Genomic DNA, 27894 nt, shown 5'->3' with positions numbered 1-27894 from the left:
AAGTGGATTTATTAGACCAAAGGATGTACCCTTTTAAGTTTCTAGAGCCACTGATAAATTAATATCCATAGAAGTTGTATCAGTTTACACTCTCATGAGTAGTGTATGAGGTTCTGAGTTGCTATAGCCTATCCTAGAATGTTTGATTTGTGCCACTGGTATCTTATTTTGGTTTTATGTTTAATTTATTGCTTAGAACTGTCATATTTCCTCTTTGTTTGAACTATCATCTTGTATCTTTTTCTGGTTTTCCTTTTGGACTGTTGGTGCTTCTTCTTGATTGAAAGGAACCATTCATATATTAAAGAAGTGATCACATTTTCCTGTGTTTGGAATCACGAGTGCCCCTGCCCAACCTCCCTTGCCACCATTTTGTTGGTTGCCATACTTATGTTTGTAGTTGAATTAACGAATGCTTTTTTAATGAGTTCTAAATTTTGTGTCATAATAGACAGACTTTTCCCTTTCTGTGATTACAGTTATCCACTTTTTTTAAACATTGAAATATTGATCTGTCTGGAATTTATTTTAGTAATGTAAGAGGTTAAGAATCAATGACATTGAGTACTTGCTGGCAAGCAAAAATTGTGCTACCTTTGCATAATATGGAATTGCGATTGAAACATGGCTGTCCAGTCAAGGACTACATTTTGTAGTTCCTTTGACTTATATGTGTGGCCAGGTGACTAATAAAACTACAGCATGTAACCGGAAGTGATGTGTGTCACCTACAGGCCAAGACCTTTAAGAAGTTCTCTGTCCCATCCGCCATCTAGACACAGGCAGCCAAGGAGCCCATTTGAATTGTGGTGTGGTAAGCTGGCAGGAACTTGGGTCCCTGAGTTACCATGGACAAGAGAGCTACTCACTGACCAGGAGGATCCACAGTGACTGTTACATGAGTGAGAAATATACTTCTGTTGTGATAAGCCACTAAAAGGTTGAGACATTTATTGAAAGGGCTAATACAACTTTACCAATGAAGAATGCAATGGAGAGACAGCTGTCCCTAACCACTCCTGTCTGAGCCCTCTTCATTTTACTCACTGAGCACTCTGCCCACTGCCAGTGAAAGAGAAGTGTTAGTTACATAGCATTTGTAAAGGATCTGGAAGGGAGGTGGTGTATCAGTGGGTGACTTTCAGAGTTAACCACGTGTTACAGTGGGAATTCTATTCAGTGTACTTTTGTCACCCACATCACTAGGCCAGACATGGCAGAATCTGAAAGTAAAAAGCAGGAGTCTAGCAAACCAATCCAGGCTTCTTTGAATTCAACTATTAATAATAATACTTCATTGAAAATGAGACATCCTGGACAAATTTAAATTAGGTGGTATACCAGGACAACTGTAGAAAACCAGTTAGGGCTGCGGCAGACAAGAGTTAACAACAGCATAGGAAACTTATCAGTGACCTATACTCAGCCAAATAGCTTTTGTTTGTAAGTCTGACTGTATAGCCAAAGGTTACATGTGAGGACTACATGAAGAAGGAGCAAGATGAGCTAATAAAATGCTAAAGGAAGTGAACAACAAATATTTGGTGATTAAGCTGAGGTTGAATTAAAAAATGTTTAAGCATTACAGTATGCACTTTTTCATCTTAGCTGTCCAAAATCAGCCGGATTTTACAAATGCTTGATTTTATGAAGAACTGCTTTGAAAATCAATCTAGTGCCCTACAGCTGTACCGAACCGTTTCTGAATGAGTCCTCTATTTGTTTTTGTTGCAATTTGTTCAAAATCAGTTGTGAATCTTCAATCAAAGTGTTCAATGAGGGGAGCACCATAGAAACTTAAAGTTTTGAAGCCTTAGTAGTAAATTGGAATTATTGAAAACAAAGTTTATAAATAGAAAACATTGAAATTGTCACTACAAAAGTGAGAAAGGAAATGAATAAATCAAACAAGGAGAGCTCAGTGTACCTGATTTAATTTTGAAATTTTATAATGGTGCGTTTTAATTTTGTGAGAAGAATTTTTGATGAGCTTCCATTTGGGGGATAAATTTACATTCTATAGTGAATGGAATGAAATTCAAAAGCTCTCTTATTCTTCAACATCTCCATGTGGTTTGGCAAAACATTTAAAGCAATCAGAAATAGAGACAACTTATTTGATGAATTTTGTGTTATAAAATATTTATCTAAAAATGACAATCTCAATAAAATAAAAAAAGACAGTAATGATGAAAATATTTAGACCAAATTATTGAAACATTTCCAAACATAAAAGCATAATTAATAACCTTCACATAGCAGAATTTTCCTGAGCTTACCAGGAATCTCACTATACATAGAAAGAATGTTTTTTCAATAAAATATAGGCTACAGAGAAGAGTCTATTGAAGGTGTCAACAAATTCAAATTTATTAATGATAAAATGCAAACTTAGAATATTACAATTTTATGAACCAACTGAAAATAACAAGAACATATTTGAAATTGGAGTCCTAGAAGGAGAGGGGAGAGACAATGTGGCAGAAAAACATTTGAAGAAATAAAGGCTAGAATATTTCCAAATATGATGGAAAATATCAGGCCACAGGTCCTAAAAGCTCAAAGATACCCAAGAAGGTTGAGTAGAAAAAACACCCTACACAGCCATATCATAGTCAAATTGTTGAAAACCCAATAATAAAGAAAAAAATCTTCAAAGCAGCTAGAGAAAAAATCAAGCATTTTCTATAGAGAACAACAATATCACAATGAAGGCTGAATTCTAATCAAAGCATTACATCAAGAAGACAGTGCAATGACATTTTTAAAGTGCTGAAAGAAAAAACCCTTGCAACTTGGAATTCTACATCCAGTTAAAGTATTCTTGAAAAATGAAGAGAAAATAAAGGCATCGTTTGATCCATGGTCAAAGAAGAAATCCCAAGCAAAATGGGAACTTATTTTGAAATGAATACCTATCATATAAAAATTTGTGGATACAGTTAAAACAGAAGGAAACGTATAGCATTAAAAGCTTTCTCAGAAAAGAATAAAGATTTAAAATCAATGACTTAACATATTAACCACCTTAAAAAGCTAGAAAATGAAGAGAAAATTAAACTCAAAGTAGAAAACAAGAAGGAATAGAGTAGAAACCAATGAGTCAGCAAATAGAGAAATAATAAAGAGAATCAATAAAGCCAAAAGTTGATTCTTGGAAAAATTTAATAAGATTGACAATCTCTTGATCAAGAAATAAAGGATAGAGGCCAGCCCAGTGGCAGAGCAGTTAAGCTTGCCAGTACTCTGCTTCAGTGGCCCGGGGTTCACTGGTTCGGATCCCGGGTGCAGACCTACACACTGCTTATCAAGCCACGCTGTGGCAGGCATCCCACATATAAAGTAGAGGACGATGGGCACAGATGTTAGCTCAGGGCTAATCTTCCTCCAAAAAAAAAAAAAGGAAGTAAAAGAGATATAATACTAATTACTAATTTTAAGAATTACAGAGGGGACATCACTAGAGACATTAAAATGATAAGAACATAATCAATTGGCCACTTAATGAAATGGATAAATTCCTTGTAAGACAAAACATACCAAAACTGACCCAAGAAGAAACAGAACATCTGAATGGCTTTATAGTTAAAGAAAGTGAATTTGAAATAAAAAACCTTCCCAGAAAAACTCCATGCACCGAAGACTTCACTGGTGAATTCTACGAAACATTTAAGGAAAGACGATATCAAAATGATGACATCAAATGACATCAACCATACATCATATATTTCAGAAATTAAAGAGGAGGGCTATTTACCAGTTCATTTTCTGAGGGCAGCATAATCCTGATATCAAAACCTGAGAGAGACATTACAAGAAAAGGGAATTGCAGACCAATATCCTTCATGATTCCAGGAACAAACATCACTCACAAAGTATTAACAAAACAGGGACGGCGATGTATGAAAATAATAGTATGCCATGACCAAATGTGAGTCATCCTAGGAATGTTGGTATAATATTAAAAAGTTATTCAACATAAGTTGCCACATTCACAGATTAAAATAGAAAAATGACATGATAATCTTAATGGACAAAAATTATTTGACAAAATTCAATACTCATTCATGATAACACATCTCAGCACACTAGAGTAGAAAGGAGCTTCCTCAATCTGACAGAAACAGTCATGAATTACCTCCAGGTAATCATCATACTTAATGATGAAATACTGAACATGTTTCCTAGAGTTGGGAAGCAGGCTATGATGTCTGTTCTTAGTACATTTTCCCACATTTTACTGGACATTTTAAGCCAGTGCAATAAGGCAAATAAGAGACAAAGATTATAAAGGAAGAAATAAAATGGTCTTTATGTGATCTTTACATAACTGCATAGATAAAAACTACTAAAGAGCTACAAAAATCTATAAGAACTAATAAATGAACCTAACAAAGTTATACAATATAAGGTAGGTATACCAAAATCAATTGTATTCCTATGTACTAGTAAAAAAATGGAAAAGGAATTTAAAATTAATATTATTTACTATGCCATAAAAAATAAAAATACTTAGAAGTAAAATCTACCTAAATCTCTACGACATTCCTGAGAGAAATTAAAGAAGTGGAGAGATAAACCATATTCATGGATTGGAAGATTCCATATTGCTAAGATATCTATTTTCCCCAAATTGATTTGTAGATTCACCATAACCCAGTCATGATCCCAGAAGGCTTTTTTGTCAAGTTGACAAGTGATTCTAAAATTAGCATCTAAATGCAAAGAACCTAGAATGGCCAAAACAATTTGGTAAAGAAGAAAACTGGTGGACAACTTATACAACCTAACTTCAAGAATTAATATAAAGCTTTAGTAATCAAGGCATGCGGTATTGGCTTTAGTATAGACGAACACATCAACGCACAAAAATAGAACCACACATAAACTGTCGATTGAGTCTTTGACAGAGGTACCAAGTTAATCCTTGGCTGAGAGGATAGTCTTTTTCACGAATGATGCTGAGACAAATGGATAACTGTTATGAGAAGAAAATGAACCTCTATCCATACTCCTCCACAAACACAGGTCTATAGATCATAGACCCAAAGTAAAACTATCAGCTTTGAGAAGAAAGCATAGATGAACTTTCTTTAACCTTGGAATAGGCAAAGATTTCTTAGGATACAGAAAGTACTAACCATAAACAAACGACAAGTTGGATTTCAAAACTTTAAAAACTTCAGTTCATGAAAATACACCACTAAGAAAATGCATAGAAAAGCCCCAGACTGGGAGAATAAATGACAATAAGTTTCACTTTTACATAATGATGCATATAGGAAGCACAATGAAAATAATATTACGTTTATAGTATAATATATAAAATAGTTGAATTCCAGGCATAAATTTCTAATGATGAAATAAAAGGAAAAATAACTGGAAAGTTATACCTTATACTTGATTGTATAGACTATAATAAAGATGACAACACTTCCTAATTTAGTAAAGATATTTTAATATAAGACTAATTAATTTTTCTCAGGATATTTTAAATAACATTTTTAAATGGGATTTCCAAGCCAAGAAAACATGCCTTTGTTTTTAGTTTATTCACTATTCCTAATAGTGCATTTTTATCAGATCGGATTGGGGCAATCAGGAATTCTATAATTGGTCTTTGATTTGTTAGTGGATATTCAAACAAGCCTTCAAAAAAAGGTTAAGAATACTGGAATAAAAATTAGGCCATGAGCAGCCCCAAATAACATAACGAGAAACATAATCTTAAAAAATGTTCTGAAGATGTATGCTTTAGCTGCAGCTAAAACGCACACCCCTATTACTGTTGAAATTGCACTCTGTAACACCGGGTAGCCTAGCAGATACAATGCCTCAATTGTTTTTTGGTTTACTGAGGGCTTGGAACTGGAAACAAATGCATAGGAAATGTGTGCAGAAAAATCGAAAGAAAACCCTATACAAATGACAAGATTAATCATGGATATGGAATCAAGATTGACTTTCCAGAATGCCATGAAACCTGTGACTCCCACAATCACAGAAGCAATAGCAAAAGTCACCCACAAGGAACACAGTGGATGAGGAATTAACAATAAGGAAACGATGAACATAGCTGCTGATGCAACAACGACATTTCGAACGGTGTTTTCTAATATTGCAGTATACTGATCAAAATATATGAATGCCCGGTTATACACCATTAGGGGAATTTCACACTTTTCAGCCAGGCTTCGGAACTGGAGTAACATCATCTTCTTATTGGTTGAAGAAGAAACACCTACGGTCTGAATGAAGGCCCGAGAAGAAATGATTTCATGTGATGATGAAATATTAATATCACACTTAAAAAGTGGAAAATCCGTTAAAAAACTGGAAATACTGTTTATAAAAGTATTCTTATCATTTACATCTTGTCTGTTATTTTCCATATATTTCACATATTCTCGTAACCAAAACTCTGTAAGACTTTTATCTACATAGTTATTGTTTTCAAAATCTGCCAGACATTTTTCCAATTTTTGCCTAGCATCTTTATCCCAGTAATCAAGAGCTTCAGTAACGATAACCATAACCCTGGGGCCATAATCTGAAAAATACTCCTCTTCTACATTAAAATATGGTGTGATGTATGAATCGTCACTTGCCAAATTTCGAAGGTCTAAACCTTCCTCCACTTGGAAACACCCATATATACTACTTACGATGTACAAAATGTATATAAGCACTACAAAAAACTTGGACTCAGTGGTTGTGAGAAAAGGCCCAAAATAGTCTCTAAAGAACAAATTCATTGGATGGATTTCAGCTTCATTTTCCTCTGGGAGAGACTCAAATGGGAGACAGCAGGACTTTTTTAATGAGGAACATTTTTGGTCAGGAGTTTCTGACTTTTTCAACCAGCGTAGACAGACTACTTCTCTTTTCCCATCCAGGGCCAGAAATGCTCCAAAACAGGTGATGTTATACAAATAACAAAAGAGCAGGGTTGTTCCTGTATAGATGCAAAAGTATTGTATGGACCTGAAGGAGGTCATAATGCCTGTATAGAAAGCCAGGACGTTGGTGGTGGTGGTTATTGTAATGGACACTGCCACTTTTGAATAGACATTGGACAGCCGCTGTTTTATGCTATCCACGAGGCTGGTCTTCTGCCAGGCAGAAATCATGATAAACATGTCATCGACCCCAACACCTGTTAAAAAAGGAAACAGTATCTTCATACATATTAATATCCATTAAAAATTAAACAGATCAAACCATTTTCTTTGTCCATCTCTTAAGGTCTTATTTATCTTGCCCCATCTGTGCTTTGGTGCTACTTTGATGCTTTCTCTGGTTGCTTCTGAATTCACAACAGAATTCACCATTCCTTCCTCTGTAATAACTCTGTGCTTTGTACACTATTATTTGCCCATAGCACAGTATACTCTACTCCTAGTCTTCATTTAGGGTGTTTTAATGATGAGTCAGGAAACCTGGTTGCCTGGGTGTTAGTCAAAGCAGGATTAGCAATGTATCTTTGATTCAATTAGATCACAGGAGAGACAATTTTTTCCCACAAACTACTTCACACTAATGCACAAACACACTGGGCCAACATTCTGTGGCTTAAAATATAAGCTGGACTTATCTGTTCTACAGCTAGCATCTAGCTATCAACATGGTATGATTTCAGAGGCACGGTATAGTTTATAGACATACACACACACACACACAAATGTAGTTTTCCTGCTAGTCTGTTTTTGATACTTGGAATGTTATCATTCAACTTTCACTTGCCCAGGTTAAGGCATTATTTCATTAAAATGCAAGTACTCTTGAGATCAGAACTATGTACCAAAGTAAACCTTAAGAACCTTTTACTTATTAGTGCCTACTAGGTGATTAGTTCTTTTCCACAACGACGTTTCATGACTGGTTTGGAATAAAGAGGATAGAACATTTGAGGGCTTTGAAATCATCACTGAAGACTGGGGAAGGAGGGCTATAAAGAAGAAAGGAGATTAGAAAGGACAGCATGAGCATGTTGCAAGTAAATTTCACCTCCCTCAGATTGTCTACTAGAGTTGACACTACTGTCACTCTAGTATGGACACCTTTGATTCCATGTATATCGATACAAAATCAATACTTGGAACTGAAATGCCAATCTTAAGTTCAATTTTGGGGGATCTTCTCCATGGATGACATGGGAGGGCACTGGGAATTGCAACTTTGCCTCTAATTCACCTGTTCTACGGGTGTGATCAAGAGGGAAGGGTCTAGGCCGAAACTTAAGGCTACGCAACGTCATGAACCGCATCCTGACACTCCCACTGCTCAGCTCTGAGGATTTCAACAGCGCTCAGCTGGACGAAAGAGAAGAGTCAGCAGTGCTAAGGACAAAGAATGAACTTATTAACATTTATTAGCTGTTTAAAAACTAATTTTATTATTTCTAGAACCTTGTTCAGACACTGTCCTCACACATTTCTTCCTTGAGTTGCTGAAATCACACACACACACACACACACACACACACACTTGCATTCCTATGTATACACAGACTATACAAAAATGCTTTATATTAAATCAATTATATACACTTTGTACTTATTTATGGCTGTGGGGAACACTGAGTGATTAAGCGTGACTGTGTACTGGGAAGGTGTGCCCTGAAGAGCTAGAATAAACAAGCAGACATCCAGCATACAGCTCATCCGTTATCTCCCCCAGGAAACCCAGTATTATTTCTTCCAAGTTGCTTACTTTCTCATGCTTATTGTAAACAAATTCTGAAAGTATAGGAAAATAGAAAGAAAAAATTTAAACAACTGTAATTCCACCCTTCAGGAATAATCCCTGCTAACATTATTATGGATATTCACCCAGAATTTCTTCTATACAAACATACACATAGAACCGTATCTCTCTCAAGTATCTTGTTTCATAACCAGCATTTTCCATTTAACATTATATATCTACCTCTTTCTAAAGACTGAATATGATTCCAAGATTTTCATATGCTATGTATGAGTTGATCCATCCTACGTTGATATGGGATTAGGTTGTTTTCAATACATTCCTATTCAAAAATCACACTGAAATGAACATACTTGTTCTGCTTTTTTGAGCACTTGTCCAATTATTAGATGTGGAAATTCCTAGAAATGGAATTGGTAGGTCAGAGTATTCCCTTTTTCATTTTTAAATCTTTTGATTTGTTGCAAAATTGGACTAAAACAAGGCTGTACCCATCTACAATTCTCCCCCAGAAGAATATGAGAGTGTTCATTTGCACACAACCTTCCCCAAACCTTCAATCTTGCTAATATTTATTAATCTAATAAGAAAACAAGGTGTCTCACATTTGGTTATTTTGCATCCCTTGATTAATTGAGAGGTCAAATATTTTTTCTTATAGTTTCAGTGACTTGTATTTTGGATATTTGGGGTGTATGTGTGAACTGCCTGTTCACATCCCTTATCTGTATTTTTCCATTTGAGGTATAGATTCTTCCAACTCTAAAGGCACATGATTCAATTTGATTTTCTTTTTTCTTGACCCCTCATTTTGGATCTGTAGAGCCACCTCTAGATAGTTATTTTGCTTAATCTAACATAAGCTCCTTCCCTTAACTACCCCACATCCCACATACACAATGTGTAGCCTCATGTTTTGTTTTACTCACCTAGAATAAGAAATGGTGAATTTGCAACTATGATCACAAATGGTACCCCAATGTACAACATCAGGCCAAAGCCGCTCACCACTGCCAAGGCAGCAGAAATCACTCCAAAGGCTGCAACCCACATTTTGTTGCGGATACAGTCACACCTGTAAATTTGGAGGGAAAAATCATGGAATTTGTGGTGGTAGCTTCCATACTGAAATTCCATCAATTCATAACATTCTTGACTTGGACACCAACTCAGAAGCCTCTTGGGCAATAATTCCCATACCTGTCTGCTGGAGACCTTTAACTCCCAGGCACTATCCCAGACCAACTGGAAAAAAAAAAGAGGGAACAGAAAAGTTGGGAATCTATACTTTTACCAAACTATCTTGGGTGACTTACACAGCTAGCCAAGCACTAAGCCACTAACTGGCATTTCAGAACCACAAAGATACATCAAAATACTGCAGATGGTTAATTCCACTCTGATCTTCAAAGGGGTGTGAACGGAATACAACAGCAAATTACAGAGAAAGGATCCATAGCCCGTTGTCTTCTTACCCAACCCCTGACTCCGACTAGCCATAAACACAACCCTAAACAACTCCTGTATTTCAAAGCTAGTCGAATCTGTATTGTGGTTAACAAAGTATGAAAGCTGCCTCCTCAAACCTTTTCAGGATTCTCCTTTACTAGTGAAGTGGGCTCTAGAAAAGTTGCTACTAATTGCAAAAAAAAATTGAAATGTAGTTTATTTTGAATAACACAACCTATGGCTGTTTCTTTGCTGGAACAACAGAAATCGAAATATATATACGGAATTTTATAGCATGGATTCAGTATTTTACCTCCCAAACAACCACAAAGTTACATTGTAAAATACTGACAACCACCTGTGGTTTTATATTTTACTCATTTGTTAACTGCCCCAAAACAAATGACTGACACCTGCCTCTAGATGTTTTTGGCAGGAGAGAGAAACTAGGTTTGGACGGAAGACTAGGAGAGTCAACGACGGAAATGGAGCCACTGATTCCAAAGCATCAAAAACATGATTCAAGACCCTCTTCAGGAAAGATCACACAAAATGAGCTAAACTTCCTTCTTATTAAAAAAATTTCTACACCATGGCTCTATTTCACTTTTTCTCAACCTGCTGGTGCTGTGAGTTAAATTCAGGGCCCCAAATCAACACACACACACACACAAATTCCAGAGCAAAAGTAAATTGCTTTGTTACAACAAATTTTGATTATAATGAATACTTTCTTAAAACAACAATATTGGTCTACAGGAGTTTAAGAAAGTAACAAAGAAGAACTTTAAAATCAGAAAGATTAATGCACATAAAAGTTACATAAGACGTGTTTATTCCCAATCCCTCTTTCAAGTTTCTGGATTTCTTGGTGTAAATTTTTCAGAGGATGGGGGACTGAAGTATATTATTAGCTCTAGTGACTTTACTTGGAATAGTTGCTGTGTCGATTTTCTCTGAGTGACCTTTATTTTAATGATCAATAGACAATAGAAGGAAAGCTCTGAAAGTGGAACACTGTAGGAGTTTGGGGAATACACCTGCAGATATTCCAGTCCCCAAGAAGGACCTTGGCTTAAGCAGGTTATCAGAATGACCTAGGGGAGTCTTGGAACCTCAGATCTCCTGGAACCCACTCTGCAGCTCCCGATTCTATAGGTTTGTAGTGAAGCTGCAGAGCCTACGTGTCTAAAAATTTCCTCATATGATTCCAATGCTCAGGCAGAGTTGGGCGTCACTGGCAGCAAAATGGCCAATTTTCTGAATTTTCTATTCATTTAGCAGGGAAGGGCTAATTAGACGTTGTTATACTGAGACATGCTTGGTGAGGGATCCATATCTTCCTTGAAAGGATTGACATCTATTGTAAGTAATGAACAGTTTACAGTGCATTTGAGAAGGGAAAGATTTTCCAGATTTTATCAGAAACTGGTCTAATATTTGATGTAAGTTTTATCAGTTCCCAAATGTCAGACAATTCTGAAATAGTCTAAGAAACTCCATATACCACTACTGGCCATAGGATGAAGTTCAATTTGGAGCATAAACTTTTGAAAGAGTCTTACTATTTTCAGTGACTCCACTGCAAGACAATAAATATGGAATCCCAAAATATGTTCAAATAAGAGCTCTGTATGAGGTAAAGGCATGCAGGCAAGGAATAACCTTCATATATAAGCGTGTGAGACAGGCAGGATGGGGATGTCTTAGGGACTGTCCAGGAGGCCTCACCTAGAACAGAGATAAGAGATTCTCAGTGATAACAGAGAAGTAGAAGTGAGCAATGTCCAAGGAACTCACGAAAGTGCTCACAGGAGAATCAGTTTTATATTGAAGCCCAGAAAAGGCATGTATTAGACCATCAGTCAGCATCCGTGGCTGAAGAATTTTCCTGCTTCCTTTCCTCTTCTCCTTGTGCATCCTCCAACCCAGGAACCAGCTTAGCAAGATGGAGAGTAGGAGGAGAAGTGATGGAAGAGGGCTGGCAAGTCCTTTGTTCTCCATTAACGGCTATCCCATGTAGCACCCCCCAGTTAAGAAATGGGGGGAAAACCTTAGTTTCAAATCAAGTTACAACTTTTGTGTATTACATGGACATGGACATTTTAATTCTGACTGGAAGACTTTGTCTTACCTAAGAATGACCACAAAAGTCACAGGGTCTGCCCGAGTTTTCATGGGGCAGAGGAAGAACTTGCTCTACCTACAATGCTTCAAGGGAACAAAGGAAGCCAAAATAAAGTTGCTTTATGTTTATACCTCATGAGTCTTGTGTGTTCAATATGTTGGTTACATAAGCATAAAAATAGTCTTCAAAGACAAATATAAACCATCTTCTAATTGCCTTCCAAACAAGATTTTCTGCTTTATTGTCCACAACTATTTGTAAAGATAAGCAAGAATTGATATAAATTTGTATCTTCAGAACCAACTATTTAGTAGGAAAGTTTTTTCAAACCATCTGTTGGTATCTTGTAGATTCTATACTAATTTAAAAAACGACTTTATCCTACTAACTTTAACAAGACTGAATTTTCTTTTCTTTCTTCTCTCCTCCCTCCCTTCTTTCCTTTTTTCCTTCCTTCCTGTGTTTTCTAAAAAGTGTGGTCTTCCTTTCCAGAATAACAAAGTTATGAGATAGTTTATTAACTCTAAAGAGGTACCCACTGTGGTCAAGTCTCTTTACGTACTGGGGCCTCATCTTTCTTCCACCTTAAATTTAGAGAGTTAACTTTTATCATTTGTTCCCAAATCTACCTACAGATGAGAATCAACTACAGAAATTTTTGAAATATAGATTCTCAGATTTAACCCCTGGATATTCGATTCAGTAGGGTAGGGCCTCAGAATATGTGGTTTCAGGGCTCTCTTTCTGACTCTGATGTGAGAATCACTGGAATAATATAATCTATAGGGTTCCTTCTACATCTAAGTTCTATTGTTTGCTGCTGTTTTTCAGATTTTAGCTTTCTGATCACAAGATCTCAAACTAACCCTAATTCCTAGGTAACGTTTTTTAAATGCTTAGCAAGGTCAACTCCACAACAGAACAATGGAGAAGCCCGAGTCAATTTAAATTAGAGCCTAATTTTTGATATACTTAAAAGTACTAGTTCAAATTTATAATAGAAATAAAGACTTATATCTTAGTTCTATCAGCATATCTGTCTCCAAATGGGACAATTAATCATAATTGGTAGAATATGTAAGGTAGAAAGCCTACGCCAAATCAAACAAAACTAGCCACAATTTCTTGTTCCTATACCATTTGATTGCATACTCCTGCCAATGGGCAAAATTTTTAAAAAGTCATCAGCTTTAAAAAATAAGAGTTTAGTGCTGAACATCAGCAAAACATAGAGTAGAAAAACCTAAACTTTTATCCCCACAAGGAAACAGAAAAACAAGAAGAAATTGTCAGAACCAAGTCTGTGAACTCTGGAAAACAGCCAAAAGTTTAAAGCAACCAAGCCAGTGCTGAATCAAAAAAAAAAAAAAAAAGAAATAAAGAAAAGGGCACCTAAAAACAGTAAGCTTTATATCAATTTGACAAGCCCTACCTCATCCCTCTCTTGCGTGGTAGAGGTCTTAAAGTGGCAGTGACCATAAAGTGGCAGGTGTGTTAAAGTGGCCACAGTCTTAAAGTGGCAATAGTCTTAAAGCAGCAGCCATCTTAAACAGGCAACAGCCTGTGTTACTGGTGTGGGACTATATCTCTGTTTTTGGAGGAAGCAGAGCACCACCTTTCACAAAATAATCTATATGTCCGTTCTAACCTGTCTGGGGGCTACCTGAAAGAATGATGCAAGACACTCCTTGGTTTTGTCTCACTCAAAGCTGGAAAGCTGGAAACACCTCAAGCTGAATTAACAACCCTCACACACGTAGGGCAAAAGATTACAACCCAAACCTACAAAAGGTTGCCTAAGGCAAAACTGGGGAGCACTTCTCTGGGAATTTAGGATATGTATACTGGAGAATTAGACAGTCACCCAGGGCAAGACGCATGCTCAGAAAAGACCTGAGAAGACCCTAAGCTTTCTCCTAGTGCCAATTCCCAGGCACAGAGTAAGCCTGGCTAAGTTTTGAAGGAGGGTCCCAGCACAGAATCATTTTGCAAAAACTGGGAGAGGTCCTGCCATCCAAGGAAATCTCTGTGAAAACATTGGCTAAACACAAGCTAAGGGACAGAGACTTCAGCAACCATATAAACAGGGAATACAGTCCTGGAAATAATAATTTAGGGAAGTCACTAATAAAATGGACTACTACAGTTTTAAACAAACAAACGAAAAAACTCAGGAAACCCTGCAGAAAGGGGGAATCTGATTTTCAGTTACCATATTATAATAGTCAAACGTCCAGTTATCAACAACAAAAACAAAAATCACAAGGTATACAAAAAAACACGAGAGTATGGCTAAGGAAAGGAACAAGATAAATCGACAGAAATCACCCTTGAGGAAAGCCAGAGATAGGGCCTATTAGACAAAGAGTATAAAACACTGTCTTACATATGCCCAAAGAGCTAAAGGAGAGCTCTGACAAGGAAGTAAGGCAAACAAAATAAATAAATGATAATATAAATAGCGAAATTTTTAAAAGGGACCAAATAGAAATTCCAGAGCTGAAAAGCACAATAATTGAAATGAAAAAAGAAAAGAAACACTAGAGGTATTCAACAGCACATTTAGCAGGCAGAAGAAAGAATCAGCAAACTTGAAGCCAGGACAATTTAAATTATTGAGTCTGACTGGCAGAAAGAAAAAAAATGAAGAAAAATGAAAAGAACCTGAGAGATCTGTGGGACACCAGTAAACAGACCAATATACACATTATGGGAGTCTCAGAAGAAAAAGAGAGAGAAAAAGGGGCAGGAAGAATATTTGAAAAAACAATAGCTAAAAACTTCCCAAATTTAACAGAAGACATGAAGCTACAAACCCAAGAAGCTTAACGAAGTCCAAGGAGGATAAACTCAAAAAGACCCACACTAAGACACATTATAATCAAACTGCTGAAAGAGAAAGAGAAAGAAAGCGTCTTGGGAGCCACAAGAGAGAAGCAACTCACCACAAACAAGGGATCCTTAATAACTGTAAAGGCTTTTTTCTCATCAGAAACCATGGAAGCCAAGGGACAGTGAAATGATAAAGTGTTAAAAGAGAAAACAAACCCATCAAGTGAAAATTCTGTATCCAGAAAAACTTTCCCTCAGAAATGAAAGAGAAATTAAGACATTCCCAGACAAACAAGAGCTAAAGGAATTTGTTACCACTAGATCTGCCCTATAATAAATGCTAAAGGGAATACTTTGGGCTGAATTGAGAGAAGAATAAAAAGTAACTCTAAGTCATATGAAGAAACATAGATTTTCAGTAAAGGTAAAAACATGGGCAAATATAAAAGCGAGTATTATTGCATTTTTGGTTGGTAACTCTACATTTTATTTCCTACAGAACTTAAAAGACACATACATAAAAATAATTATAAATCTATGTTATAGGGCATTCAGTGCATAAAAATGTAATTTGTGACAACAACATAAGCAGGGGAGGACAGAGATGTATAGAAGCAGCATATTTATAGGTTGTTGAAGTTGTTAGTATCAATTTAATACAGATTGTTTTCAATTTAGGATGTTACATGAATCTCCATGGTAACCACCAAAAAAAATCTTTAAAAATCATCACAAAAGGAAATGAGAAGAATCAAAACAGCTCGCTAGAAAAATAGAAACTAAACATAAAAGAAGGCACAATGGATGAAATGAGAGACAAAAATCTATAAGATATACAGAATACAAATAGCAAAACAGCAGAAGTAAGTCTTTCCTTGTCAATAATTATTTTAAGTGTAAATGGATCAAACTCCCCAATCAAAAGGCAGAGACTGGCAGAATAGATAAAACAGCATGATTCAACTATACGCTATCTAAAAGAGACTCACTTTAGGTACAAAGACACAAATAGGCTGAAAGTTAAAGGATGGAAAAGATATTCCACACAAATAGTAACAAAAAGAGAGCAGGGGTGGCTATACTGATATCAGACAAAATAGATTTTATTTCAAAAACTGTTAAAAAAGACAAATTGATAAAAGGTCAATTCATCAAGAAGATACATCAACCATAAACATATACATAGCCCACAACAGAGACCCAAAATACATGAAACAAATATTGACAGAATTGTAGAGAGAAATAGATAGCTTTACAATAATAGAAAATTGAAAACACCATTTTCAATAATTGATAAAAAATCTAGGCAGATAATCTATAAGGAAATAGAGGAAATGAACAGCACTGTAAACCAATTAGACCCCACAGAGATAGAAAGAACACTCAACCCAAACAACAGCAGAATATACATTATTTTCAAGTGCACATGGAACATTCGCTGTGATAGACCATATGTTAGGTCACAAAACAAGTCTGAAAATTTAAAAAGACTGAAATTACACAAAGTATCTTTTCAACCAATGATGGGATGAAGCTACAAATCAATGATAGAGGAAGAATTAGAAAATTCACAAATATATGGAAATTAAACACCATACTGTTAAACAACCAATGGGTCAAAGAAGAAATCACAATGGAAATTAGAAAATACTTAGTGACAAATGAAAACAAACACACAACATACCATAATTTATGGGATGGAGTGACACTAGTGCTCAGAGGTAAATTTACAGCTACATCAAAAAATAAAACAGATCTCAAATCACTTTGTGGAACTAGAAAGAGCTAACACAAAGTTAACAAAAGGAAGGAAATAATAAAGATTAGAACAGAGATAAATAAAATTGAGAATAGAAAAACAATACAAAAAACAAAACCAAAAGTTGCTTATTTAAAAAGATCAACAAAATTGACAAACCTTTATCTAGAGTGACAAAGAAAAAAACAAGCCAATACAAATAACTAAATCAGATACAAAAGTACAGAAATAGAAAGGATTATAAGAGAATGCTATAAACAACTCATGCCAACAAATTGGATAACATAGATGAAACGCACAAATTCCTAGAAACACACCAATGACCTAAACTGACTCAAGATGAAATAGAAAATCTCAAGAGACACATAACAAGTAAAAAGATTGAATCAGTAATCAAAAACCTCCCAACAAAGAAAAGTCCGGGACCAAATGGTTTCATTGGTGAATTTTACCAAACATGTAAAGAAGAATTAACACCAATTCTTCTTAAACCCTTTCAAAAAATTGAAAAGGAGGAAACACTACCTACCTTATTCTATGAAGCCAGCATTCCACTGATACCAATGCCAGGCAAAGACATCACAAGAAAACTACAGATAAATATCTCCTAAGAATATAGATGCAAAGTCCTCAATAAAATTCTAGCAAATCCTATTCAATAAGACATTAAAAGGATTATACACCACAACAAAGTGGGATTTATCCCAGGAACGCAAGAGTGGTTCAACATGGGAAAACCAATCAATGTAATACACCACACTACTAGAACATAGGATGAAAACCACCTGATCATATCAATAGATGCAGAAAAGGCATTTGACAAAACCTAACACCCTTTCATGATAAAAAACACTCAAAAACAAGGAATAGAAAGGAACTTCCTAAAAAACGATAATGGCATTTATTAAAAACTGCACAGCTAACATCATACTCAATAGTGAAAGACTGAAAGCTTTCCCCCCAAGATCAGGAACAAGATAAAGAGGTTTACTTTTACCAAAGATATTCAACTTTGTACTGGAGATGCTAGCCAGAGCAATTAGACAAGAAACAGAAATAGAAGGAATCCAAATTGGAAAGGAAGAAGTGTAACTATCCCTTTTCACAGGTTACATGATCTCATATATGAAAATTCCAAAGAATCTACAAAAAAACCCCCTAGAGTTAATAAACAAATTCAGCAAAGCTGCAGGATGCAAGATCAACACACAAAAATTAGTTGTGTTTCTATTCATGTGAAATGAACAATCCCAAAAGGACATTAAGAAAGCAATTCCACATAAATAGTGTCTAAAAGAATAAGACACTTAAGAACAAATTTAATCAAGGAGATAAAAGACTTGTACACTGAAAACTAAAAAACACTGGTGAAAGAAAGTAAAGAAGACCTAAATTGATGGAAAGACATCCTTAGTTTACGGAAAGGGAGACTTAATATTGTTAGTATATCAATCTCACCTAAAGCAATCTACAGATTCAACACAATCTCTACCAAAATTTCAATGGCCTTTTTTTTCAGAAGTGGAAAAGTCAACCCCCAAATTCATATGGAACTGCAAGAAGCCCTGGACATCCAAAATGATCTTGAAGAAGAAAAAGTTGGAGAACTGAGATTTCCAGATTTCAAAACTTATAACAAAGCTAGAGTAATCAAAACAGTATGGTACTGGCATATTGATAGATACATAGACCAAAGAAATAGAATTGAGAGTCCAGAAATAAACCCATACATCTACAGCCAATTGATTTTTGACAAGGATGCCAAGTCCAATCAACTGGAAAAGAATGATCTCTTCAACAAATAGTACTTGGACAACTGGATTTCCACACGTACAAGAATGAAGTTGGACCCCTACTTGACACCATGTACAAAAATAAACTAAAAATTGATCACCAACTTAAATATAAGAGGTTAAACCATAAAACTCTTGGAAGGAAACATAGGGTAAATGTTCATGACCTTAGATTTGTTAATGGATTCTTAGATACAACACCAAAAGCACAAGGAGCAAAACAAAAAATAAACTGGATTACATCAAAATTAAAAACTTTTGTGCACTGAAAGACATTATCAAGATAGTGAAGAGATAATCTACAGAGTGAGAGAAAATATTTGCAAATCATACATCTTATAGGAGTTTAGTATCTAACATCTGTAAAGCACTCATCAACAACCAAAAGACAAACAAACCAATTAAAGAATGGGCAAAGGACTTGAATAGACATTTCTCCAAAGAAGATATACACACAAAAAGCCAATAAACACATGAAAAGATAGTTAAATCACTAGTAATTAGGGAAACGTAAATCAAAACCACAATGAGATACCACTTTGCAACTACTAAGATGGCTATAATCAATAAAACAGAAAGTAACATGTGTTGGTGATGATGTGGAGAAACTGGATCCCTTTTACACTGCTGATGGGCTGTAAAATGGAGCAGCCTCTGTGGAAAACAGTTTGCTGGTTCTTCAAAAAGCTAAACATAGAATTATCATACAACCCACCAATTCCACTCCTAAGTATATACTGAAAACAAGGACTCAAACAGATATCTGTACACCAATGTTCATCATAGCATTATTCACAATAGCCAAAAGGTAGAAACATTCCAAGTGTCCATCAACAGATAAGCAGATAAACAAAATGTGGTATATCCATACAACGGAATATTATTTGGCCTTAAAAAGGAACAATGTTCTGATACAGCTACAACATGGATGAAACTTAAAACATGCTGGGTGAAATAAGCCGGTCACAAAAGGGCAAACATTCTATGATTCCACTTACATGAAATCTCTAGAACAGGAAAATTCATAGAGACAGAAAGTAGATTAAAGGTTAAAACCAGGACTCGGGGAGGCAATGGGGAATTAGTGCTTAATGGTTACAGAGTGACCCCATCTGTTTGGGGTGACAGAAAATATTTGGAAACAAGACAGCTGCGATGGTTACACAACAGCGTGAATGTAAGTAACGCCATTGATTGTACACTTAAAAACGGTTAAAATGGCATATTTTGTTATATATATTTTACCACTATAAAATACTTTTTAAAAAGTAAGAGTTTAAAAAACTAATAAAAGTGTTTTACCTGTAGCATGATATGACTGCAAATAATATGATTAGAAGGTATGCCAAGTGAAACAAAGGGATCACTGTCATAGAAGTTGCCTCAAATTCCAGTTGTCTAGAAAGTGACGTAAAGTAGACCACCTGCCACAAAAACACACTCAGGTAAATAACTTTTAGTTCCAATATTCGTGTGTGAGTTACAAACACTATCGAAACACTATAGCTTATTGATTGAAACATGTTAAAATTCAAAGATCAAAATATGTGCATTATGATTTTAGAATAAAGAAGATAGAGATTTCCATCTTCCCACAAATCTACGGCATGCTTTCCAAAGTTTCTTTCAAAAATCCAAAGTTTAAAACTGAATATACAAAATCTGTATTTTATATAAAACTGTGAACTCATTAATGGCTGTAGATATTGTGCCTCTTTCTAAATTTTTATTAGGTTATCTTTTACTATTTTAATTGCATAAATATCATTTCAGAAAGGCCTGAAAAGGCTTTTTCCAGTAGGATGTCTCACTTTCACCAGGCTTATTCAGAAGTATTAGTAGATTTGCTGGTCCAACAATTACTAACAGCTTGGTCCAACAATTACTAACAGCTAACATGTGCCCAGCGCTACGCAATAACTTAGTTGAAAAATGCTGAGCTATTTAGCTTTTTCAACACCACCATGGAACTTTTGCTTAAAAGTTTGTTTTTTGATTCCAATGAACTCCAAGCAAGTTTTAGGGGGCTCCCAGAAACAGCAAAGACTTTAGCTAAAAGAAAGAAAAAGTAATCTGACTAGAAAACCAAACCCCAAAACTAAACCAGAAGAACAATGTCTGCACTGAACAGACCGACTTTGAGGATGTAGGATTTGTGTCTTCCACCAGAATGTTACCAAGGATTTAAGATTTGTGGCATCCTTCCACGTGTTCGTTCAAGAAAGCTGGATTAAGTACCAAATACAGTGCAGCACACCCAGCTTCGAGACAGGGACTCCATCAAAGTCAGGGAGCGCTATGGCGATGGAACTCGGACCAAGTCTTTACTTATCCCTCCCACTTTCTCCCTGCCACCCTGTAAATCCCAGCGCCAGGTACCTGAATCTTCTTCAAGGCCAGACTCTTTTGCATTTTGCTAAATTCGTTCAGGAAATGGATCAGCCACAACTTGCTATGCTCGTTGTCCTCTCTGACCTCGGTCTCCAGGAAATACAGCAGCCGCATGGCTTTGGCCTCCAGGAGGAACTGGTTCGTTCCTATCTTCTCGCCTAAGACGACTCCGCCAAGGAGGTTGGCCAGGTAGAGGGGTTGGCCGGCTTGGGTGGAGATGGGAAAGGTGATGTTTTTCAGGTTGAGGTTATTGTTCGCCTGCCAGACGGCCAGAAGCGGGTTGGAGGGCACGCAGCGGCCCTGGTCCATAGCGCACACCTCATCGTAGTGGATCTCGGTTCCGTTTTCTTGTGTCACATACAAAGCCCGCACCGCCTCGTCCAATTTACTAATTTCTGATAAGGTTTCTTGTTCCAGCAGCGAGGCAGTGTTGGAGACCACTAGAACGGACGCGAAATTGACGTCGATGCTCTTTCTGGAGGCGGAGAAACGGTAAGAGTCGTTGATGGTGAAATGTGCTTGCACGAAGCGCCGCTCGGCTTTGGCCGGGCTCCCGATCGGGGTGTACTGCTCCTCGAGGTCTTCTTCTTCGTCCTTGGGCAGGTACACGAAGCCAGTGCCGAGGGCGGCCGTCAGCACCATCGGCGCCAGCAGGAAGATCCAGGGGTGCGAGCCCACCATCCATCCCAGCCACGCGAAGGCGCGGGAGAGCGGCGCCTCCAGGCAGTCAGTGTGGCAGCGGGACCTCTCGGGCAACTGATTTCCCGACTGTGACTCGGACAGAGGGGCATCCCCCCTCGCCGACGCCGGGCGTGGCTGTGACTCCTGCTCCGACGCCGCTGGTGGCTCTGAGCTCTGCCCTGAAGCCCAGCCAAGCTCGGGTTTCTGTCCCTGACTTGACTCCAAAAGCCGCTCCGACTCCGGCCCTGTCCCCGGATCCCACTGGCTCCGAGGGTCTGGCCCACGCCCCGCCTCCGGTTCCCTCTTCTCCGACGCTGACTCTGCCTCCTGCTTCCCCTCTGGCTCCGCCTCTGGCGCAACCTTAGAGGAACTAAGGCTCATTTCCGGGAAGGAAAGGCAACGTTCTCAAGCAGGGCCGCAGATTAGGAAGTGGCTACTGGGCAGGGCGCCCATCTCCGCCCCACCCGACGGTTTCCTGGAGAAATTCTAAGGAAGTCTGTTTGAGGTCAGGCTGCTCGCGCCCCGGATGCTGGAGGCTTCGTTGACGAGCACGTGGTTTGACCCGCAGCTCCAACCAGCCCCAAATTTCTTGGTGGCGTGCCTATCCCCTTGGAGTTAAGTTACTACGAGAAATAACTCTTAAAGACGAAGAAAATGCATGCCTGTCCTCCACGACTCAGTATTGGGAGAATTTGGCTCGTTCACAGTGACACACACACACAAATGGCACAGATGTTACATGCGTTGTAAGTAGCAGCTTTTAGTTTCTGGAGCTCGTCCAGTAACACCGTTCTCAGGGAAGTCTTCTCTGAGCCTGGCACACCTAATTCAGTTATTTTTGTTCTCTAACTACAAACGTAATATGTTCATACATTTTCCTTGTAAAAAGATAGGAGTAATTATATAAAATGAAAAGTGAAAAAAAACCCAACGTAAAACTCAACCCTAAACCTTCCTTCTATCCCACTCCTCTTCTTAAAGGAATTGTTTTTTTCTTTGTTTAAAAGAAAAAAGTGTTTGTTCTTACAAACCCTTTCCTATGCATTTACAGGCATATCACAATATATGCAAATATATCTTTTTTATAAATATTATTGTATTAGTGTATCAAAGTTACATTTTTCACCTAATACATCCAAAGATCTTAACATGTGAGTGCATATAAATTTATCTTATTTGACCTGCTCTATAATTTTCCAATGTATGGGTGAAACATTAATTAGCTGTAATACCATTGATAGATCTGTGGGTTGTTGAGAGTCTCTTGGTGTTGTAAACAGTACTAAGTGAATGAATGTCCTCAATTCAGAGCACAAGAACTCTATCTGCAAGATAAGTTTTTAGAAGAGGATTTACTAGGCCAAAGGATGTGCTCTTTTAAATTTCTAGAGGTACTGATAAATTCATGTCTGTAGAAGTTGGTTCATTTATACCCTGTTAAGTAGCATATGAGGCTCTGGTTTGCCACAGCCTATCCCTGAATGTCAGGAAACTGGTTTGTGCCTGCCACTGATCTTTTATTTTGGTTTTATTTTTAATTTATTACTTAGAATCATCATATTTTCTCTCTGGGTGAACAGTCATCTTACATCTTTCGGGATGTTGGGATTTTCTTCTTGCTTTATAGGAACCATTCGTATATTAAGGAAATGATTACTTTTTCCTGTGCTTTGAGCACCTCCCCTCACCATTTTGCTGGTTGCCATGGCTTATGCTTATAGTTGAATTAACTGATGCTTTTCTTTTATGAGTTCTGGATTTTGTGTCGCAATAGACAGACTTTTCTCTTTCAGTTATTATACTTATCTACTTGTTAAAACATTTAAATACTGATCAGTCTGGAATTTAGTGTAATGTAAGAGGTTCAGAATCAATGACATTGAGTGCTTGCTGTCAACCAAAATTGTGCTTTTCCATAATATGCAATTTCAACTGAAACATGACTGTCTAGTCAAGGACTACATTTTCTAGTCCCTTTGACTTACACATGAGGCCATGTGACCAATAATCAACTACAGAATGTAAGTGAAAGTGATGTGTGTCACCTACAGGCCAAGACCTTTAAGAAGTTCTCTGTCCCATCCGCCATCTAGACACAGGCAGCCGAGGAGCCCATTTGAATTGTGGTGTGGTAAGTTGGCAGGAACTTGGGTCCCTGAGTCACCATGGACAAGAGAGCTACTCACTGACCAGGAGGATCCACAGTGACCGTTACGTGAGTGAGAAATATACTTCTGTTGTGATAAGCCACTAAAAGGTTGAGACATTTATTGAAGTGGCTAATACGGCTTTACCAATGAAGAATGCAATGGAGAGATAGCTGTCCCTAACCACTCCTGTCTGAGCCCCCTTCATTTTACTCACTGAGCACTCTGCCCACTGCCAGTGAAAGAGAAGTGTAAGTTACGTAGCATTTGTAAGGGATCTGGAAGGGAGGTGGTGTATCAGTGGGTGACTTTCAGAGTTAACCACGTGTCACAGTGGGAATTCTATTCAGTGTACTTGTGTCACCCACATCACTAGGCCAGACATGGCAGAATCTGAAAGTAAAAAACAGTAGTCTAGCAAACCAATCCAGGCTTCTTTGAATTCAACTATTAATAATAATAATACTTCATTGAAAATGAGACATCCTGGACAAATTTAAATTAGGTGGTATACCAGGACAACTGTAGAAAACCAGTTAGGGCTGCGGCAGACAAGAGTTAACAACAGCATAGGAAACTTATCAGTGACCTATACTCAGCCAAATAGCTTTTGTTTGTAAGTCTGACTGTATAGCCAAAGGTTACATGTGAGGACTACATGAAGAAGGAGCAAGATGAGCTAATAAAATGCTAAAGGAAGTGAACAACAAATATTTGGTGATTAAGCTGAGGTTGAATTAAAAAATGTTCAAGCATTACAGTATGCACTTTTTCATCTTAGCTGTCCAAAATCAGCCAGATTTTACAAATGCTTGATTTTATGAAGAACTGCTTTGAAAATCAATCTAGTGCCCTACACCCGTACTGAACCGTTTGTGAATGAGTCCTCTATTTGTTTTTGTTGCAATTTGTTCAAAATCAGTTGTGAATCTTTAGTCAAAGCGTTCAATGAGGGGAGCACCATAGAAACTTAAAGTTTTGAAGCCTTAGTAGTAAATTGGAATTATTGAAAACAAAGTTTATAAATAGAAAACATTGAAATTGTCACTACAAAAGTGAGAAAGGAAATGAATAAATCAAACAAGGAGAGCTCAGTGTACCTGATTTAATTTTGAAATTTTATAATTATACTTTTTAATTTTTTATCTTGTGAGAAGAATTTTTTGATGAGCTTTCATTTGGGGGATAAATTTATGTTGTGTAATGAATGGAATGAAATTGAAAAGGCCTATTATTCTTCAACATCTTCATTTGGTTTGGCAAAACATTTAAGATAATCAGAAATATGGAAGACTAATTTGATGAATTTTGTGTTATAAAATATTTGTTTAAGAATGATACTCTGCGGGCCAGCCCTGTGTCCTAGTGGTTAAGTTTAGCACACTCTGCTTTGGCAGCGCAGGTTTGGTTCCCAGACTTGGACCTACGCTACTCATTGGTGGCCATGCTGTGGGGGCAACCGACATACAAATAGAGGAAGATTGGCACAGATGTTAGCTCAGGGCAGATCTTCCTCAGCAAAAAAAAAAAAAAAAAAAGAAGAAGAAGAAGAAGGAGGAGGGAAAAGAATGATACCCTGAATGAAGTAAAAGAGACAGTACCAATGTGTGATGGTTATTTTGAGGTATCAATTTGGCTAAGTTTTAGTACTCAATCATTTGGTCAAACATTATCTAGGTGTTGCTGTGATGGTATTTTGTAAATGTAATTAACATCTACAATCACTTGATTCTAAGCAAACATTTACCCTTTATAGTGTGGATGGGCCTCATCCAATCAGTTGAAAGACTTTAATAGCAAAAATTAGGTTTCCCAGAAAAAGAAGATATTCTGTCTCAAGACTGCAACCTCAGCTCCTGTTTGAGAGTTTCCAACCTGTCGACCTTCCATATGGACTTTGGTTTTGTCAGCCCCCACAACTACCAATTCCTTGAAATAAGCCAATTCCTTGAAATAAGTCCTAAAAATATAGATACATAGATACTTAAGATACATATATATCTATATATCTGTGTGTGTATATCTCTCTCTTTCTAAATATATATATTTAGAAATATATATATAATTAATGTATATAATATAAAAAGAATATATATATTGAGATAGATATTGAGATAGATCTCAATATATATAATATATATATTGAGTATAAGTATATATAGACAGATCTCAATATATATAAGATTCTCTCTCTCTCCATACACACACACACACACACACACACGCACGCACACCCATATAACTTGGTACCCGGAGTTAATCTCAAGGAATGGACTCTTAAGGATGAGTTTTGTGAATTGGGTCTGGGTTTTCTAGAATTGGTTCTCCAATCTGATTATCTTTTGAGGCATTAATGACTCTATATCCAGGAGTAAAGAGGCTACTGATAGACCATAATCTGATGTTGCAATAGATGTAAAATATCACCATTGTAAACTCCTAATTGAGTACTTATAAACAGCAAATTTTACATGACCATGTATTTGATACCTTAGAACATTTTAGTCAAACTAACTAGCACGGTAAGGTTGGTTGGTTGCTCCTACTTGAACTGGAGTATGTGGGGAAAGAAAAGGATGAGCTCAGAGCTTCAAATTCCCAGCTGAAGCTCAGCATAAATGACCTGAAAGTTTTGATGTGTACTCTGAAAGAAACCCTTGTCTCCAGTATCCAGAGAACTGAAAATTTTTAAAACCAAGCCAGAGTGTCATTCTGTGCGTGGCTGAATTACAATACAAATTGAATTCCCAGCCTTGCAGGGTGTCTTCTGTTAAGGTGAGGGCTGTTAAAGAAGAAAGCTGGAGAAGTGAAATATGTGGAGACTAAACAAAATGCTATCAAAAAACGATTGAGCCAACAAAGAAATCAAAGGAGAAATTAAAAAATACCTGAAGGCAAATGAAAATGAAAACACAACATACCAAAATATATGAGATAGAGAAAAAGCATTAAGAGGGAAGTTTATAGCAATACAGGCCCACCTCAAAACACAAGAAAAATCTCAAATGAAAAATCTGACATTGTACCTAAAGGAAACAGAAAAGGAAGAACAAACAAAGCCCCAAATCAATACAAGGAAGGAAATAATAAAGATCAGAACAGAAGTAAATGAAATAGAGACTAAAAAAAATCGAAAAAAATCAATGAAACGAAGAACAGGTTATTTGAAACAAAATTGACAAAACTTTAGCTAGATTCACTAAGAAAAATGAGAGAAGGTTCAAATAAAATCAGAAAAGAAAGAGGAGAAATTACAATGGATTCCAAAGAGATACAAAGGATTACAAGAGAATACTGTGAAAAGTTATATGCCAACAAATTAAATAATCTAGACATGGATAAATTCCTAGAATTATACAACCTTCCAAAACTGAATCAAGAAAACATAGAGAATCTGGATAGACTGATCACTAGTAAGGAGATCAAAACAGTAATCAAAAGCATTCCAAAACACAAAAGACCAGGACCAGATGGCTTCCCCAGTGAATTCTACCAAACATTCAAGGAAGATTTAATACCTGTCCTTCTCAAACTCTTCCAAAAAATTGAAGAGGAGAGGGACACTTCTTAACTCATTTTACGAGGCCAACATTACCTTGATACCAAAACCAGACAAGGACAACACAGAAAAAGAGAATCACAGGCCAATATTGCTGATGGACATAGATGCAAAAATCCTCAACAAAATATTAGCAAATTGAATACAACAATACATTAAAAGGATCATATATGAAATCTTGCTGTTTGTGACAACATGGATGGACCTTGACAGTATTATGCTAAGTGAAATGTCAGACAGAGAAAGAGAAATACTGTATGATTTCACTCGTGTGGAAGATAAACACATAGAGAACAGATAGGCGGTAACCTAGAGGGAGGGTGAAAGGGCTAAAGGGGCCTATGTGCATGGTGATAGACGGCAACTAGGCTTTTGACACAATGTAATTTATACAGAAGATGAAATATAATGATGTACCTGAAAATTATACCATGTTATAAATCTGTGTT

At 36.8% G+C, this 27894-nt stretch overlaps 1 protein-coding gene across 1 annotated transcript; it reads right to left on the bottom strand.

The window, feature by feature from the left end:
• Positions 1-5517: 5517 nt before the first annotated feature.
• On the bottom strand, positions 5518-22120 carry LOC124248695 (patched domain-containing protein 3). Its single transcript, XM_046679069.1, has 4 exons — positions 21047-22120; positions 19970-20091; positions 9636-9781; positions 5518-7156 (listed from the first exon to the last, which is right to left on the bottom strand). The coding sequence occupies exons 1-4, from the start codon at positions 22118-22120 to the stop codon at positions 5652-5654; spliced, it is 2847 nt and encodes a 948-aa protein (XP_046535025.1). The 3' UTR covers positions 5518-5651.
• Between the last annotated feature and the right edge of the window lie 5774 nt (positions 22121-27894).

This window comes from Equus quagga, chromosome 12 (assembly GCF_021613505.1).
Source record: "Equus quagga isolate Etosha38 chromosome 12, UCLA_HA_Equagga_1.0, whole genome shotgun sequence".
Classification (NCBI taxonomy): domain Eukaryota; kingdom Metazoa; phylum Chordata; class Mammalia; order Perissodactyla; family Equidae; genus Equus; species Equus quagga.
This window is presented reverse-complemented; position numbering and strand designations above follow the sequence as displayed.

Coding starts and splice junctions, on each gene's coding strand:
- LOC124248695 (XM_046679069.1), bottom strand. CDS start 22,120: ATGAGCCTTAGTTCCTCTAAGGTTGCGCCAGAGGCGGAGCCAGAGGGG. Junction 20,092..21,046: donor TGGCCTTGAAGAAGATTCAG/GTACCTGGCGCT, acceptor TTTTTGTGGCAG/GTGGTCTACTTTACGTCACT. Junction 7,157..9,635: donor TTCACCATTTCTTATTCTAG/GTGAGTAAAACA, acceptor CTTTTTTAACAG/GTGTTGGGGTCGATGACATG.